This window comes from Apteryx mantelli, chromosome 17, assembly GCF_036417845.1.
Source record: "Apteryx mantelli isolate bAptMan1 chromosome 17, bAptMan1.hap1, whole genome shotgun sequence".
NCBI lineage: Eukaryota > Metazoa > Chordata > Aves > Apterygiformes > Apterygidae > Apteryx > Apteryx mantelli.
In genome coordinates this window covers 17,805,502-17,823,062 of record NC_089994.1, presented here as the reverse complement: position 1 = coordinate 17,823,062, position 17,561 = coordinate 17,805,502, and the positions used below count along the sequence as shown (strand labels likewise).

At 49.8% G+C, this 17,561-nt stretch overlaps 1 protein-coding gene across 1 annotated transcript in view; it reads right to left on the bottom strand.

Annotated features, from left to right (window-relative positions):
- Positions 1-11,526: 11,526 nt before the first annotated feature.
- RPH3A (rabphilin 3A) overlaps positions 11,527-17,561 on the bottom strand; it is a 28,508-nt gene continuing 22,473 nt past the window's right edge. Inside the window, exons 16-20 of the mRNA XM_067306905.1 lie at positions 17,032-17,088; positions 16,630-16,781; positions 14,367-14,448; positions 13,400-13,496; positions 11,527-13,016 (exon numbers count right to left, since the gene is read on the bottom strand). Of these exons, the coding sequence (XP_067163006.1) occupies positions 12,886-13,016; positions 13,400-13,496; positions 14,367-14,448; positions 16,630-16,781; positions 17,032-17,088 (519 nt within the window). The 3' untranslated portion in view covers positions 11,527-12,885. The remainder of the gene's footprint in view (positions 13,017-13,399; positions 13,497-14,366; positions 14,449-16,629; positions 16,782-17,031; positions 17,089-17,561) is intronic.

Genomic DNA, 17,561 nt, shown 5'->3' with positions numbered 1-17,561 from the left:
TATGTGAAAATTATTAGAGCTTTTCACTAATAAATATGGAGCCAAGCCCCTACACCCTGGTTTGATTTTCCCTCGTTCCTTCAGCACATTCAACTGACTGTTCATGGAGGTTTCACCAAGACAAACAACAAGGAGAGCTCACCTCGATCCTTGCAGATGATGCTTTTAGGAAAGATGAGCTGAGCCTCATTTCAGGCATCACCACATGCACGTGCATTTGCCTCTTCCTTTAGGATATAACAGGCTCATATAGGTATGCAACTGTCCCAGCTCCCAGCACCTGGCCATACTGTTACATTACATCGCAGCCCGGAGGGGAAACGAACCTCGCTGGCCATTAAGAGGTTTGCTGCTCAGATGGGCTGCGGAGCTGAGCTGGAGGACTCCTCTTCATGCCTCCTGCCAAATTCTTCCCGAATGCCCCAGTATTTCTGTTCTGCCAGAGCAGCCTTTCAAACATTCACAAAATGCTGCTCACTGGAAATCCAGTCGCAGGGGGAACCTAGCTTTTGGTAGTCGAGATGAGCTCAGCAGGACAGCGAAGCAGGAGCTTTTGACCAAATGATTTGAAATGATCTGAAAAATGCAAAGTCATCGACATGAAGCCATCTGACGGCACGACTGAGTGTGAGCTCCTTGTGAGCCTCTGGGGTCCCACACTTCACTCACTGAAAGGGGCCTGTGCTGAGGAAGATGTTGATATTTGAATCTGATTTTCCTTTCCTTTCCAGTGGATAAAGGAGAACTCCAGACCCCAGCAAGGTCCCCATGGGCACCAGACCCTTTGGCTTTGAGGCAGTTTCTGCCTGCTTAGGGGCTTCCTGCTCTCTAGCTCCACTTGCCTTTTCTGTCCCTTGCCTCCCTATGCTTTCAACTGCATGATGATAGCAAACAAGCCTGCAAAAGCTACAAGCCTCTGGGCTGGATAGTATCAGAGAGCTGCTGTTTGGCTGAGATTTTATACTATCAAAGAACAGCACAGTGAAGATGATCAGATCTGCTTGTATGTTTCTAATTAAATGCCATTTTCGCCTAACAATTTGGTAACGTTGAGATTGCCAGTGTGGGCAGATAGGCTAGGTTCATAATTAGCAGGTTGCATGATTTTATTATGGTTGAGCCTGGAACGTATCCAGTTCGTAAGCTGTTGGAGATGGGGCCTGCCTGGGGTGGAGGTGCTGCATGGCACGCATGGGAACACATAGCAGTCTGCCTGTAACCTCGAACCCCAGCGCACAGGTCTTTCCCGCAGGTGCTAGGGGAGGAACCTCAGGGGCTGCTAGCTACCACCGCCCAGCCAGAAACGGAGCTCCCCTGCACCCATTAGCACCCGTTGCATCCGCAACAAAACACACAGCTGTGCAAAGAAGGCTCATGTAGCCTCTCCGAACTAGTCAGCTGTGATTTGTATCACTGCCTGGGGTCTGAGTGCTTCCCTTCACTGAGGGGGTGAGAAGGAGAGCCAGCCACCATAAGTTCAGTCCCAAACTATTACAAATGCTGCAGCGTTTAGCCCATTCGTTATTCAGATGCTGTAAGCTGGAGACAGGTACACATGCTGGGGCTTCTGACTGTATTTACAATAAAATCAGCATTATGCCCAGTTAATATTCAAACTGTGATTAATCAAAGTACTCCATTCCCTATTCCAATTACACTTGCTGTTTGGCTCTGTGTCCTTTACTTTTGTTTAAGTGCACACAGAGTCAATTGGAATTGGGGATTTATGGTAGCTGCCAAACACTCAGCTCTCCAATGGCAATAAGTTATATTCCTATTATGCAGCATGCAATAAAAAAGGCTGATATTTATTCTTTGGATTTTTCTTTCCCAAGAAACTCTCAGAAACTCACACAACTGCTAAAATGTGGTTCCATATTTCACAGGCGATGTCACTGCAGCCGACAGCACTGCAAGAATATGGAAGTGGCACCACTGCAAGGTGGTCAGGAGGAGGTGAGCATCACTGGGGGATCTTCGCTGGCCTCTCTAGATCAGCATCCAAGTATAACCCTGAAGAAAAGAGACAAGCCAAAACCATCAGCATCAATCTACGCATAAGGAGTGGCAGTCCTCTCACCAGCATGTTAATGCTTTTCCTGTAGTCCAGATTATCTCCCAAGGTTGCAGGGCTGGGCTCGGCAAAACCTGGGCTGAGCAGGGGGGCTGAGTTTACGCCATTACTAAATGCATCTGTAATGGAGTTAAATTCAAGACACGAAAAATGACAGCTCTTACACAAGGTTTCCTTCCAGATCTGACCTGCAGAAGGCTTTCTGAACCCTTCTGCAGACCATCTCCAGCCTCCATGGCCACTCGTAAATGATTCTGCATTGGGCCAGCAGCTCAGCAGAGATGCTGGCCCCAGTTCTGTGCATCCAAGTGAAAGAATAACATTTTATTTTTAGACTGGGCACCGAAGGCATGAAAACCATTGATCTGAGCTCATAATTACATCATTATCTGTGCCTTATGAGATAAAGAGATTTCTAGCTGCAGGCTTTTTGAAAAGCCAAGCTTGAAAGCAGATAGAAGAGGGATTTATTTATTTGAGCTTCTCTATTTTTTTAAATGAAATGTTAAATAGTAAAACTTTGCTTTTTTTCCCCCACTTTTTTTCCTTTTTTTTTTTTTTTTTAGAAGACCCAAAGCCATAGAAGGTTTTTCTCATGCCCGGTCCAGCACAGTCTGCACGGGAGCATGGCTGTGGCTTGCCTTTCCAGGCTGCACCTGGCACGCACAGGCCAGCACCCTCCCTGCAGCCCCTGGGGCTGGTGCTGCTGTGCTTCACATGGATGCGTCTCTGCCAGGAAGCCTCTAACAGCCAGGCCAAAGAAAGGCCCTAAAGTTTTCACTGGTTTGGGCACCCCAACAGCTCCTGCTAGGATGGCTGGGAAGGGCTGTTCCTGCTACTTCTGTGCAAATAGCTATGTTTTCCCTTGCAACCAGTTGGCCGACGATACTCCCCTTCTGCCAGGAGATGCAAGCGAGGGCAGGAGCCATCGGGCCAACAGGAAGGCACTCTGCCTGCATTACTACCCTAGGACCCTGGGGTCCTTTCACCCCTCCAAGCCTTGCTCAACCCACCTCACTGCACTGGGCATCCCTCGTGGATGCCACCCAAAACACCGGCCAGAGCTACAGTGAAGCTCATAGTTCAGGCACAGTGCCTTGCTAGCACAGATAAATGGTGCAACTCGGCCCTGACCGGGTTGGGGATGCGGCAAGAGGATCTCAGGCCTGTCTCCGTCCACCATGTAGATGTGTGAATTACCTCCTCATCTCCTTAAAATACCTGAGGCCCAGAGCCTCCCCTCTATCTTCAGCCACTGGAGTGAGGCCCTAGCAAGGTGCTTGGGTCTTTCCTTTTGTTTTGGCAAAAGCATAAATCAGAGGTCTGGTCTGAGAAATATCAGGAACTGAGAAAAAGCAGAATGGAAACCAGCCATTAGAATAGCCGCTCACTGACCTGCAGAGGCCTGGATTTCTCTCATCCTGGGTCACTGAGACTGCTTTTCTTGTGCTGGCCTCTTGACCAACACAGGGAGCTCACGGAGCAGCATGAGGGTCTCGTCTCCGGCTGGCTCTCCCTTCCTACGCAGCTGAGTACGATGGCATTTTTTTGCCTCCAGCCAAGGACACAGGCAGTCCCAGGAGACGATAAGCAATCTGCAGCAGCGCTGGCACTGTATTTTCTCTCAGAGGACTGCAGCTACAGTGTACTAGAACTGAAGAAAGGGAGCTGATACGGCTAGGAATTGCACTGGAACAAGACTTGTGGAGATCCTCAGGGTGTCACTCTGCAAGTCACTCCAAGCAGTTTCCAGGAGAACTTGTAGGACGCAAGGCCTCACTGTGTGGGTGACCCTCATCCCCGCACAACTCCCACCACTTCTTCATTGCTCGCTGCTCTCTGGTCCCTGAGAAAACAATGCTGAGGCATGAAAAAGGCTCTCTGAGATGCAGGGCTGGAGATGAGAGCTCCGTTACAATAAACACGTTATTTTTATAAATTTTAAGGAGAGATGTTAGAAGAGGGTAGTAGAAGACGATGGCATGGGTTGGGTCATTGGGTCCTGCCATGACCTTTTGGAGCAAAATGCATTTTGAAAAGGAAACAGCTGACATGAAAGCAGCCTCCTGCAGGCAAAGCACCAGCTTTGTCTCTGCTGTTTCCGTTCCAGAGAAGGTCACAGTTTGCAGTGCAAGTCAGCATGTGCTGTCTCCTCTTGGAAAAGCACTGTGACTTCAGCAAACCAGCTGAGCCTGCTTCCTTGAGCATTGCAGGCTCTCAGTTGGCCATAAGCTGTATTACTCATCTCCTGCTCCAGGAACGGGGCAAGAGCTGAACACTTTGTCAACGTCTTCAGCCTAGCACTCCTTCAGCTGGAGAGGTCTGCTTTACTCGCCTCGCTGTTTCTGTAGTAGTTCCTGTCTAATTGTATTGGCCACTCTCCAAGACCAGCAAGGGATCTGCTTCCATGTCAACTGCTTAGTGTGCCTGCTGTCACTCATGTTTTACAGCCCTCTCAATGAAGAGCAAATCTATATTGATTTCAGAACAACTAGAGCTGTAAATTACTGGTCATGACTGGCTTGGCCAGTACCAAGATGAGAATCTATTGATTGCACCAAAGGTCTAAATCTAATTAGCACGCAAGGAAACTCATTGGAACAGCAGAACAATTCAGATGTTCTGAGTTGTAATTAAAACAGTAAAGCTACCTACAAAAGCAGAACATGCAAATAATGGTCCTGATCAAGCGTAATTTGCAATCCAAGGGCTTCCTTTTCAGAGAGGCTGAGCAGAAAATAGGAGCAGAAATATCAATCAGTGGAACAAAAGACCCTCTTTTGTCCCCACGGGTTCTCTCAAAATGCTTCTTTCTCTCTTTTGAAGCACTTTCCATTCAGGACTTAAACAGTCAACCACAGCTGGCGCTGCCTCTCCTGCAATTAAACAAAGCAGCATCTTAATCATATGGGATACAGGGGATTCTTACTTGAGCACTCAGCCAAGGTGGAAACCCTGTTTCAGGAGCTGGGTGGCCTCTTGGCTGGGAGTTCTCGTCTGACCACTTGGAGTGCAAATGCCAGGCAACAGCAGAAAAGAAAAATCGATGCGAAGCTCTCATGCCGAAAAAATAAAAAAAAAAAAAGGAAGTTAAAACTCAATTTCAAGGCTGTTAGACATCTCTGGGAACTATTTTTCAGAGGACAAAGACCCAACTATTTCCTGCCGCTAAAGGTTTGGAAGAGAACAAGCTTTATCAACAGAAAAAGGGGAATTCAATTGGCCCTGCTGTTCTTTGGCTCACTCAGTAATTACTGAGACAGTGGCTTGCTCTTTCTTCCATCCACCGCATCTAAAATACCACCACTAGCAGAGTTACTGATAGCGAGCATGCTTACAGCTTTGCCATCTCTGGAAACGACCCATTTTCTTTACTCCAGCCTTTTAGCATCCAGTTGGTAATGTGACATAACTGGAAAGCTTCATGATCATTGCCTTTCCAAGCTGTCCCTCTCCTTTTCCTTTAAATAAACGACAATACATCCTGCAGCTCACAAACATCATTCTTCCCGATTACCTTGAGCTCTCCACCAAAGGGGAGACCGCCTCAGACAGCTTAAGCCACTGACACACGTAATTAACCTTTGGTTGTTTTGCTACTAGCGTGAATCAGAACAGGAGACCTTCTCCTGGCTGGTGGGAGAATTTAGGATGCTCATCGATAGCAGTACAACAGTGCTCTACTGAGAACCATAACTACATTTCAGGAACAGGCAGATTGGATAACCCCTTAGCTCTGCGCAAGAGTTACCTTCTAGTCCTCTCTTCCACCAGCTGGCAAACGTAATCAGACACAGTACATACAGTCAGCATCGCAAGACAGTTTTAAATATCCCTGAGATTTTCTTTACCAGTCATTGCTGCTGGCCCTTAGACATCAAGACCTAACTACAACAAATAGGTATCTAACTTGCCAGGGATGCATCTGACTCCTTTGCTTCAAGGTGAGTCCAGTGACTACCAGTTCTCCCGGGGGGAAGGTGCCCCTGGCCTGCATTCAGAGCAGTGGAGGCTTCTAGCATTTACATGCTTGGGATCCTTATCTTGTCCTGTGATACCACCAGAGGCAGTCACCCTCCTCGAGAGGAAGGCTGCATGAAGGAGAGGGCCGCAGACACTTCATAGGGTGGCACTGCTGGTTGGGAAAATGGAAGGTCTTCGGTTTTGCATGGCAAAAGGCCTCTTGTGTGCAATTCTCACTGAGAATTACTTACTGCATCGCACTGTGATGGTGCCTCCTCGGTGTAAAGGCTTCAGGGAGCTTTAATTGCCCCAAACCCCCTCCTAGAGAACCATTGCTGGCCCAACCTCATGGAAATCACAAGCAGGCACATTAAACCTGCAGAGTATGGGAGCAACCACGGGGCAGGGACAGCCACTTCTACAGCTTCACCACCACCCCAAGGCTGTCACCGATGAAGGCTGAGCTGCAGCCAGGTGAAAAGGCCATATTTTTTCACCAGGCTACTCCTAAGGCCAGGTCCCTGCAACACTGTACACCCATGCCATGACTCCACATATGGAGCAGCTCAGTGGGGTCTCCAAGAAAACCCTGGGATAGAAGTCTATCCTTCCCCGAAGGGACAGCACCCGGACACTGCTCTGTTTCCGCTCTCACAAGCATCTTCCTTTCCAGCGCCCTCTGGGCTCGCGAGGGCTGCAGATGGGGGAGGACAGCCGTAAATTGGGAGCCCCACAGCCGCACATTGGGGCGACACGGCAGGGATTCCCCCGAGTCGGGCTGAAGCCCAGTAGTGCAAATAGTGGAGGGGGGTCCCTGCAAGCGAGGCGCAAGGGACAGGTCACTGGGCTCAGCCCCCTGAGCTGCTCCCCAGTTAATTCGCAGAGCGCAGCTCAGATGCGAGATGCTGTATTTATTTCTGCCACAATTTTTTTTTTTTTTTTTAAACCTTCTCGGACCCTCGGTTTTGCACTGCCTCATGCATGCGGACCAACAGGCAGGATCTGTGCCAGACGCGTGGAGGAGGCCGCGCGGCTCCCTCCAGCAGCGGGGCCGGCCGGGCGGCCGCCACGGGGGCCCCGCTCCGCCGGCGCACAGCTCAACCTCCTGGCCGTCCCTCCCCCCGTGGCCGGACGAGGACAGGCCGCAGCGAGCCCTGCCGCAGCGCGTCATTAACGGCCCCAGCGCTGCCAAACGCTCCAGCAACCAGGCTGGGGCTGACGCGCCGCCAACTGCGGCAGAGAAACAGGTTAAATGCCAGCAGCCGCGAAAGGCAGCAGCAAGCCTGGGGAATGGGGGGGCCAGAGCCCCCAGGGAGCGGGCGGCCGGGGAGCCAGCACCTCTGGGCCAAGGGGAACGCCGGGACGGAGGAGGAGGTGCCGGCGGCCGCTTGGGGACCCAGCGCAAAGGCACCTGGAGACGCCAGGGGCTGCGCCGTGCCCCAGGGCTTGGCCAAACTGCGGCGCCTCACCCGCTGCCATGAGCATCCCGGCTGCCTGGGGGACAAGCGCTGAACTCCCGGCATTTTATTTTTAGAAAGGAACCGCAGACATACACGTTTATCCGGTTACGTCCGCAGGCACAGGGCTTCCAGGCGCCTGATGCGAATTAGATAAGACTCAGCCTCGCACCCTGCTCTTCCCTCCTCAAGAAGCCACCCACCCCATGGCCACGCGGAGGCAGAGGCGGGACGACCAGGGGCGCCGCGAGGGAAGGGACCCGGGAGGCCTCAGCACGCGGCAACGCGGCGTGGGGAACACAGTCGCCTCCTACAAAAAAATCCTGTCCTAGAAGGCCAGGAATATTTATTTTCTCTTTTTCCTCCTTCACATGCAAGGGGTGGCCCAAGGGGGCAATACTGAGGGGAGCCCGCCACCAAAATGGGTGATACAGAGGGGTGTCCCCCACCAGAATGGGTGATAGTGAGGGGAGCCCCCCACCAAAACGGCGATACCGAGGGGAACCCACCACCAAAATGGGTGATAGCAAGGGGAGGCCCCCACCAAAATGGGTGATACAGAGGGGAGCCCCACACCAAAATGGGTGATACAGAGGGGAGCCCCCCACCAAAATGGCAATACTGAGGGGAACCCACCACCAAAATGGGTGATAGCGAGGGGAGCCCCCCACCAAAATGGCTGCCGGGGGACACGGCCATGGCCGCGGGTGTCCTTCCAGCACCCTCCATACCTGATGCATCAGTGACATCTGCTGCCGTCTCCGGGCATCGGCGCCGGTGCCCAGCCATGCTCCGTGGTGCGTCCCCGGTCCCCCAGACGCCCGGGGGGGACTGGAGACGTGAGGCCGCCCTGCGTCCCCGCCATCGGCCTGCGCACGGTCCCCGCAGAGACCGCGAGGGAGCGTGGCCATGGCCCGCGGCCGTCCCGGGGGAGCGCCGGGTGCCGAGCATGCCCTTCCCTGGGGCCTGCACGTGAGAGGCTGCTGGAAATCACGCCTAAAACCACCACCAAATAATAATAATAATGATAATAACTGCTCGGGCAGCGCAGTGTCAGCCTGCTGCAGCCACGGAGGAAGGGCAGGATGGCCCTGGGGCACTGCCGAGCCGTGGCCACGCCGCCTTGCCCGGCGTGCCCAGGGACCGCCGTCCCCTCCCCGCAGGCGGCTCTGCCTCATCCAGGCCGGGAAAACCCCCCTGCAGCCCCCTGAAAGCAGCCGAGGAGCTAACACACGCCCCAACCGGGACGCACGCCGTCGAGGGGCTGTGGCACCACGCCGGCAAACCAGACCCCAAGAAGGCATTTCCCCCCAGGAGCTGCGTCTGTGGCACTGCAGGGCCCGGCTCCTTCTTCCCAGGCTGGAGAAAAGGGCTGACGGGTGAAGGAAAAGGGCAGCGGGGAGCTCGCTGTACGTGGGGTTTGCCTTGCTTCTCGCGGGGACGTGCGGAGGCGCCGAGCGAAGCGGCCAACCCGCCTCCCTCCGCACACGCGGCCACCAGCACCTTGGGTTTCGGCGTTGTCCCGCGGCGACGTTTCCACCGCATCCACCTGCGGCACAAGCAGAGCGTGAGCCCCGTGATTTCTCACCTGCGCGCAGAGGATTGATTCCCACCGTGCACCTAGGATTTTAACCCAGATTATTCACAAAAAACACGTGACCTGTTATTCACCGGGGGGAAAGGAAGCAAAAATAAAACCCTACCTCCGAGATGCGCCGACCTACTCCCCCTGCGGAGGAAGCAAGTGCCATTTGCCATGCCAGATGCCCCCTCAGCTCCTCTAACCCAGCGTAACTGTTCTGCGCTCCCCGGCGCACCACGAGCCTCCACGGCTGAGAAGCCAGCCCGCCTGCGCCTGCGCATCCCGGCATTTGTGCTCCCTCAGGGAAAAAACACTCCAAGAAACTTTCTTTTTTTCTTTTACAATAGTCTCACTTTATTAGATACCACATAAAGAGAGAGGATGTTGTGCTGCATGCAGCGGAAGACTGGAGTATTTCTAGTTTGTGTAACATTTCTTTTTTTCTCTTAATATTTGTAAACTGGTATTTTGCTGTAAAATCACTGCATGCAAGTTTGAATGCAAACAGCAGTAGAGGAGGCTTTTTTTTTTTTGCACCATTCCCAATCCATATGGGCATGCTTTATTTACAAAGGAAGGAAGTTGTTCAGGGCAGAAATTACCATCAAAAAAACTCAGAAGAGGGTGGCAAATGGAGACAAGGACTGTGATTTACACAATACGGACAGTGGGACCGGCAAGTGGCACTTTTTAATTTTTATGGGTGCAAATAGATGACTTGAGTACAATTTTGCTGAAAGGAAAGCAGACTGAGCAGAGAATGTCACTACAGGACATGGGAAGAAGCTGCCCAGGTAAAGGCAACCTTGATTTAATTGTTCTGCACACATAAAGGAGACTTGGCGTGTGTGGAATAAACGAAGAAATTGCTTAGAATTTTTTTTTTTTTAAAGGTAATTTCATCGCCAGTCAAACATCTCCCCATCACAGCTCGGAAGTGTGTCGTGTCTAAACACCACCCAGGGAGAGACAGGAGAGCAGCGTGCAAAGGTTTGGGCCAGGTTCACCGTGCTGGAATGGATTATGGCAGCATCCTACAACCAACCCGTCTCAGCAAGCTGCCGTGCGTCCTCCAGCAGGACTGCCAGCACGAGGCGGCACCAGATGCACGTAGGAAACGGTCCAGAAGAACCAGGCCAGCTCATACGGGTCCTCTGCACAGCCCACTGTACGCACAGAGCAGCTCTGGGCCTCCAGGACGTCACACTTACTAGTGCCGAGTCGAGAACCGCACAAAAGGAAGATAAGACCATTTTAAAAGCATCTTTTCCCATTACGCTTTTAGGGGCACCAGGTCCCGAGCCGCTTTCTGTAACTGTCCTGTTTCTTGAATGAGTAACTAGCTGGCCGTGCTACAGCAAGGAGGAGCAGTCTGGGATGAAGGAAGAGCTGCCCTAGCTTGGGCTGGAAGGATGCAGGGAGCACACTTAGGTTTCCTCTCTGCATTCGTGGTCCAAGGGTGTCTCCTTGTGGAGAGCCGGACAACATACTGGCAACGCACAGCCGGGATGCAGCGGGGAAAGCCCTCACCTCCACGGCCGGGGAGCGCAGGCCCTGCGCCGTGGCAGACGCTGGGGAGCTGCTGCTCTGGGGCATTTGCATCACTCGGCACGCAGAGAAGGGGCCGGACGGCCGCAAGCCTCCATGGCTCTCATCAGAACACCACAAACAGCGTTATATTAGCTAACGGTGGGGAGGGAAAGAGAGAGTGTGCACACAAATACTCGTCTAGATTTTATCCCGTAGGCAGTTAAATGAATAAAGGAGTGAACGCTCCCAGTTACAATATACACCTACGTCCTAAAAGCAGAAGAGAATCGCACTGCCTGAGAGGACAAGGAGCACTTCATAAACAGCAGCTCAAAGACACCGTGCATGGGGCCCGCAGCCTTGCGACGTTTAACGGCCAAGGCTTTTTCAGGTGAGTGATGCACCTCTTATATGTTCAGAGACTGCCCCCACAGTCACAGGGCTCTTAAAAAAAACAAAAAAAGAAGAAGAAAGAAAAAAAGAAAAGGAGGTGAAGGAAGGGATCGGTGCCGGAGAGGTGCTAGGCAAAGGCTGTTCAGCAGAAGAGCACATCATGGTACACGATACGGGAGAGCTCAGTGCAAACCTCCATGCGGTAGAAAGCCCCCTCTAGCTGCGGCAGTTACAGCCTTGTGAAGCTGTTCATTGCAAATAACTAGTCAGAGTGAATTCTGCTGGGGGGTAGGGGCTGGGGGAGAGAGATCAAGAATAGGAAAATAAACCATCCCCCCGCCCCCCCCCAAAACCCACTCTAAAAACCCCCTCTGAGGTACAGCTGAATTCAGAACACACCACACAATACCACACCAGCAGAGACTAGAGCAGCGAGCTGCAAGAGAAGTCATGGGACAACAGCGTGAACCAAAGGGGTTTGGGGTTTAGATTTCATACAACATGCTCAATTTGTAGCTGACCGACAATATATTCCAGTAGTGCTTATTGTGCTAATATTGACATTGCTATGCTTGAGGTTGTCCAGAGACAACAGATGAATCAGAAAGGTACCAAAAAAGATCAGATGAGAGCTTCTCGACTCTCCTTTTATCAATAACAAATAAAACACCTCCAGACAATAATTAAAGCACAGACTGAAGACAATGGTTCTTGTGCAGACTTGCCAAAAAAACAAAACAAAACAAAGTTGGAAGACTTCTAACCAGCTAATTTCATTATTTGTAGTATTTTAAAGCAATAATCCTTGAACATATCAACTAGTTGGTGGGAAATATCTTCTCCATCGAGTTCCCTCCTGCATGTGGTATGGTAAACCGACCACAGACAGCAATGGAAAGTATAGTCTCAAGAGGGCCTAACAAACTGCCCTCAAAGTTCATCTATTCACTACTACGTAGCTATGAAGTGAAGAGGAGGTAGTCACAAGCTTTAAATATGGGTGTGTTCCTATATTAATGGAGTGTGCATGTTCCTAGATCTAAAATGAACTGCAGCTGGAAACAAATGTGAACCAACTCAAATCTCTTGTTTCTCTGCAAGCACGCAGAGTGGCTCCCTATTTATAGTTATCTATTTGAATGCTGTATTATCGGCGGATCTTCTCGGCAGAAACTCAAAAGCATGTACCACAACATTATTCAAACGTACCAGATTCGAAAACAAGCCAAAGCAATACTTGCAGGATTACATCTGTGACACAGGCTTTAGCCTAACCATGACAATGCAGATACCAAGTTATGTTTATAACCCACATCAAAGCTAAACAGCTTTTTCATTATTGCAACTGAGGTATCAGCATCAAACAAACAGAACTGTTCAGTGCTCTGACATCAACACTCAACCCCCCCATACTAAAATGAGAGCACAGTAGGTCCACTGACCGTGCATCCCGTTAGAAGTTAAAAGAGCAATGAGCTGGTGATGATGGGATGAGCCACATGAGTGAAGACCGCAAGAATACATACCGTCACACACACAACAGAAAGGCAATGCTATTACGACCTGCATGAGACTACTGAGGAAGAGACGAATGAAACTGTCAAAGGGTAACTATTGCTTGACAAAATTACACACCAGGATAATTCAGTGAGGGGGGAAAAAAAGAAAAAAAAAGGAGGCAAATACAAAAGATCTATGTTAGGTTTCACTTGGAGGTGAGAGCAGGGAACAGGGAGGATGCTTGGAGAGGAGACAGAACAGCATTGCTGCCTTGGGATCAAAGGCGGGTAGCACAGGGCATGACTGCACTGGAAGACAGACATCAGAAATCTACAGGGAATCGGCAGAGGATGTGCCATTTGGGGAGGTTTGGGCGGTGGCTCCCTTTAATCACTGGCAACGTGGTTCTCATTTTGGAGGGTGTGCCAGCGTTCAATCTTCTTGTCCTTGTTCTTCAAACATTCATACCAGTGTTTCAAGCGTTCACCCTTAGCCGTAATGCCAAGCTGACAACCACCTGGAAGAAAGGAAAGAGGCAGAAGATCATATTCAGAGATGATGCTGATGTTCCAGTAAACAATCTCCATGTGGACAGGCCCAAACTTGCAGCGCTTCTCTCTTCCCAACCCCAATTTAAAATCTCATGGCAGCAACTAGAGCTGCTCTGTCCACACAGGAGACTCTCTGGGATGATGGGAAAGGGGCAGTGTGGTGGGTCCCTGCGCTGGGTGATCCATCTGATGGCCTGACACAAGCTCCCAGCCAGCCTGCAGATTCCCACTTCAAAGTTCAGCCTGGAGTTGTTCTTCACAGCGCAGGTGACTTATTTATCCTTCCCATACGACTAGCGCTGTGTATGGCACCTAAAACACATCCCAGAGCATAGAGACTTTCACTCACCAATGTAATCATTAGATTTTCCAATGTCGTAATCCCAGACAGATATGTCCAGTGACTTCTTGGCCAGATCACTGTGTTTTATATCATAGAAGAACTCCTGGAAAAGGAGAGAACTCATGTCACCCCAAGGATTTCAGCTTTCAAGAAAGACAGAAGGAAAATTCTGCCTTAAGGAACTGCAGATATTCTCTCTGCACAGCCTGAATTCAAAATCAAATAAGAGGATATTTCAAATACACTAATGAAGAGCAAATGCTGTTCTCCTGTAGTACCTCTTCTCCCAGTGTACCTCACAAACACATAAGCCAAGTTGACTCCTTATATCTAACTTAGCATTTGGCAAGTATCCTGTCAAGGCAGCATCTAAATCACAAAGCCTCTAAATACGGTCCTTCCCATTTTAAAGATGCAAGAAGAGCCTGCCAAGAGTTTCTCATAGGGTTGACTGCTGAAGCCAATTTGGTCTTTGAACATGGCGCACCTGAAAGGCAGGACAGCAGCAGGACAGTGGAGTTGGGATGTGGGGATTTCAGTTCAGGGAGTCGCGTCCCCGGGGCCAAGCCACAGGACCCCTTCCAGGTGCTCACTCAGACCACACCACATTATTTAAGGTTACGCACAATTTGCAATACAGTCAGCAGAGAGGTTTCAGTGTGTACCTGTACTACCTGCTAATGAATTGCTGAGATCTGTCAAGGCAGATACTGATTTACTGAGATCAGCTGAGCATGAATATTTCCCCCTTATGCAGGAGACAAGGCCAAAAATGAGAACCGTTCAATTAGGCTGCCCTCGCAGGCTTTCACTAACACCCTTCTCATTTGTTTCTAAAATATTCCTGAATACAGAAGGTGGAAAGGAGCCTGAGAGAGTGACCAAACCTTGGTGAGCTTGTCTTCACCTTCATTCACACAATTTAATAATAGTTAGGTTGATTTAATAATATATAAATTAGATCCATCCTTACCTCATTAAACTCAGGATTCAATGTTTTCTTTTTAATCTGTGTCTTATGCTTGGCCTTTTTTCCCATGTCAGGTTTCAGCCAACTGGGGGCAACAGAAAACAGCTCAAAACTCAAGTGAAAGAACAGCGTGAGCTTGTAAGCTAAAAAAAAAAATGTGAGCTTTTGAACTGGAAAAAAACAACTGAAGATATTTAAGGAAAAGAAATGGGTTAGCCAGTCTTCCCACCTTCTAAAATTATCTAAAATGAATGTAAAGTGAGTAAAATCCCAAATACTTTTTTTTTTTTCCAGGTTGCTAGACTACACACAGGAAACCATAAAGACCTGCTTTACACTGAACGCTGACCTCAGCAGAAACACTTCTGTGGGGAGAATGTCTCTTGCTCAGAGCAACCAGGTAATGTTTAGAAACTAGAAAGCAGAGAGCCTGCCGTCCAGGGCCTTGGCCTCCGTTTCTGTTGTATGGCACCTGCACGCTTACATTTCCTTTCAAAAAGCACATTGGTCCCAAGTTTTTGTTTGTTTGTTTGTTTTCTCCAAAGCCATGCTCATGTAAAAGAAATGGTTAAAGGATTTTTACAGATCAAAAGGGTAAAGTTGAACTATGAACTATGCATTTAGCTCAAAAGCAACTACATCGGCACTACTGAGGCCAGCAGCGTGGAGTAACTGAAATAGTCAGGAAATAGAAAATTAGCAGAGAGGTTAGTTGTCAATACACAAGGGCAAGCCACATTTCTGAACACTGAGCCTTGGCTGCTGGAAAATTCAACCAAGAATGTGTGAACACATACAGAGATGGAGAGATTTTTGAAAAAAATGCTAAAAATAGTCCATTAGCCTTTAACAAAGTGCAGATTAGCATGCTGAACCAAGGTGTTTTCACTTAGAAAATATGGAAAAAATTAGTGGCTCCTGCTTTGCAGTCTGGCTGCAGACCCAGAACTAACTTGTACAGTTGGCCTTAATTAGATCCTTGTTGGAAGCTGATTTAAAAATGGAAAACCAGCATTTTCTATCTGTGGGAAAGGAATATATTAAAAAAAAAAAAGAGAGACTATGGTGGAAAACCACTCAGTTCCACTCAACAGCAAAAAGACGTGCAAAAACTAGCAACAAGAGTGTTATTGGACTTTTAGGAAGAAAAAAGTTTTCTTCTGAAAACGAAGAGAAAACAGCAAAGAAAACCCATCTGCAGCCACCATGTACTGCAGCTGTAATCTGGAATGATTGCAGGGTCCTGTATGTATTGCAGTTTATGAGCTTCAAGTTAAAATGTCCTCAATCCGCTGTGTTCTCATGAGCCATTTGAACAAGTGTTCCTCTGCCTGTCGCCTGAAACAGCCTTTGCAACTCTCAACCCCTGGCAGGAGAGTTACTGTTCAAGGAGACAAGCTCCATGCTGCAGCAAGGCGCTGCCATCACGAAGCGCCGCAAACCCTGGTGTCTGCATCAGTGAAGCTGATTTGTTTGCAGCAGAGAGTGCGGACTGGATCCTGCTAGCTGCAGACTGGACAGCAGGTTGCCTGGGAGCCTGGCGCTGTCCTCCAGCCAGCGGAGTGACTGCATCGCACCAAGCGGGGTTTGATGGAGCTGTCTGGGGGCTCAGATTTTTCCCTCTCCAAAGCTGTCACTCGGGGAAGTCAGTCCTGGCGCTGGCATGCCTTTGGCACAGGTACCACAAAACCCCCCCCCACACTGCCTGTCAGTCTGTCTGGTTATTGTCACAGCAGTGACCACAGAGTAACTGATAGAGACAGGCACCTTTTACATTTTTAAGCAGTCAGCATGGGTGGCAACTTTGCTCTATCAGCAGAAAGCTAGCGCGAGCTGTATGCACTGCAGCTGGGCCGAGCCCCACAGCGCGGGAGGCAGCTCACTACTGTAAACCAGGGCTGGCTGGTTCAGCCCCTCCACCAGCATGCTGAAGACATTGCTTGAGCCTACAGACACAGCAGCGTGGGTTGGCGCGCTTGTGAATATACAGGGAAGAGATGCATGTAAGGCCTGAGTTTGTCTCACCTAACCTTAGCCACTGCACAGAGTCTGAGGCAGGAGCCTCATCGTCCCAGACAGACGCCACCAGAGGGCAACTCATTTCTCCGTGCTGAGGACTCAGATCTTACATCCTGGGAAATGCTTCCCTCTCTTGTGTGATTTTGGAAGGAGGTTTCAGTAATAGTGCGTCAGCTTATGCCTAAGGATAGCGGGTGACTCCATGACCACGAGTTACGACATCAAGTCATTCCCAGCTTTCACTTACAGTTTAACAAAAGGGTCCGAGTATCCATTGGCATCCATTGCTGCTAAATGAACACAGCGTACAATGCCTACGATCAAGCCGCCCTGCTGGGTGCTGTACATGAGGGACACAAGGATCTTCCCACGCTCTTCCACATCCCCGCCACGATCTACCTGCAAGAGGAAGCAAAAGGAGGTGTCAGGATATGGGCCCTAAGTGTGGGTGCCCAGGAGTACAGCTCCGGAAATATAGCAGCAACAGCCGGTGATCTCTGCAGAGCAGGCAAGAGGAAACAGTACAAGGAAAACTTGCAACAGACCTGCAGAACCTCCGTGAGGGCACAAAGAGGGGTTCATACATGAGAGATCATTGGCCTAACATGCAGAAAGCATGTTACACTCTGAGGACATCACAGCCTCTTACCTCCTCTTCATACAGTGCCATCCCACGAGATGAGCCGGTTGTTCCAGCACGCTTCATCTTGGGTTAGGAAGAGAACAGAGAGACTTCCATAAGTAACTGCAGCTGAGAGAAGCATTGCCCTATGGCAAAAACACTCCTGCATGGACATTGGGAGCCCTGCTAAACTCCTTCACTGACCTCAGGAGTGGAAGGGTGCTCAGATCGAGATTCTTTTACTCTGATAACTTCTACTTCAGCAGACTTAGCACATCACCCAGAGCACCAGGGAGCAAAGCACAGACAGGCAACAAACTGTCCTCTTCTCTAGAGCAACATAAATCAGCATAGGCTGGCAAATGTCAGAAGATTTTCAGCCACCACAGAGATCCCCAAAGGGTTGAGTCACTTTCTGAAATGAGCTCTTCACATTAACTATTAATCGCTCTAAATTCAAGAAGGTCATGTTCTTCCATTTGCTTTTTCTAATCTAGGATACTTCTCCAAGAGCAAAGTTCTGCCTTTTGTTTCTGTCACTGGATCCAAGGGACTGC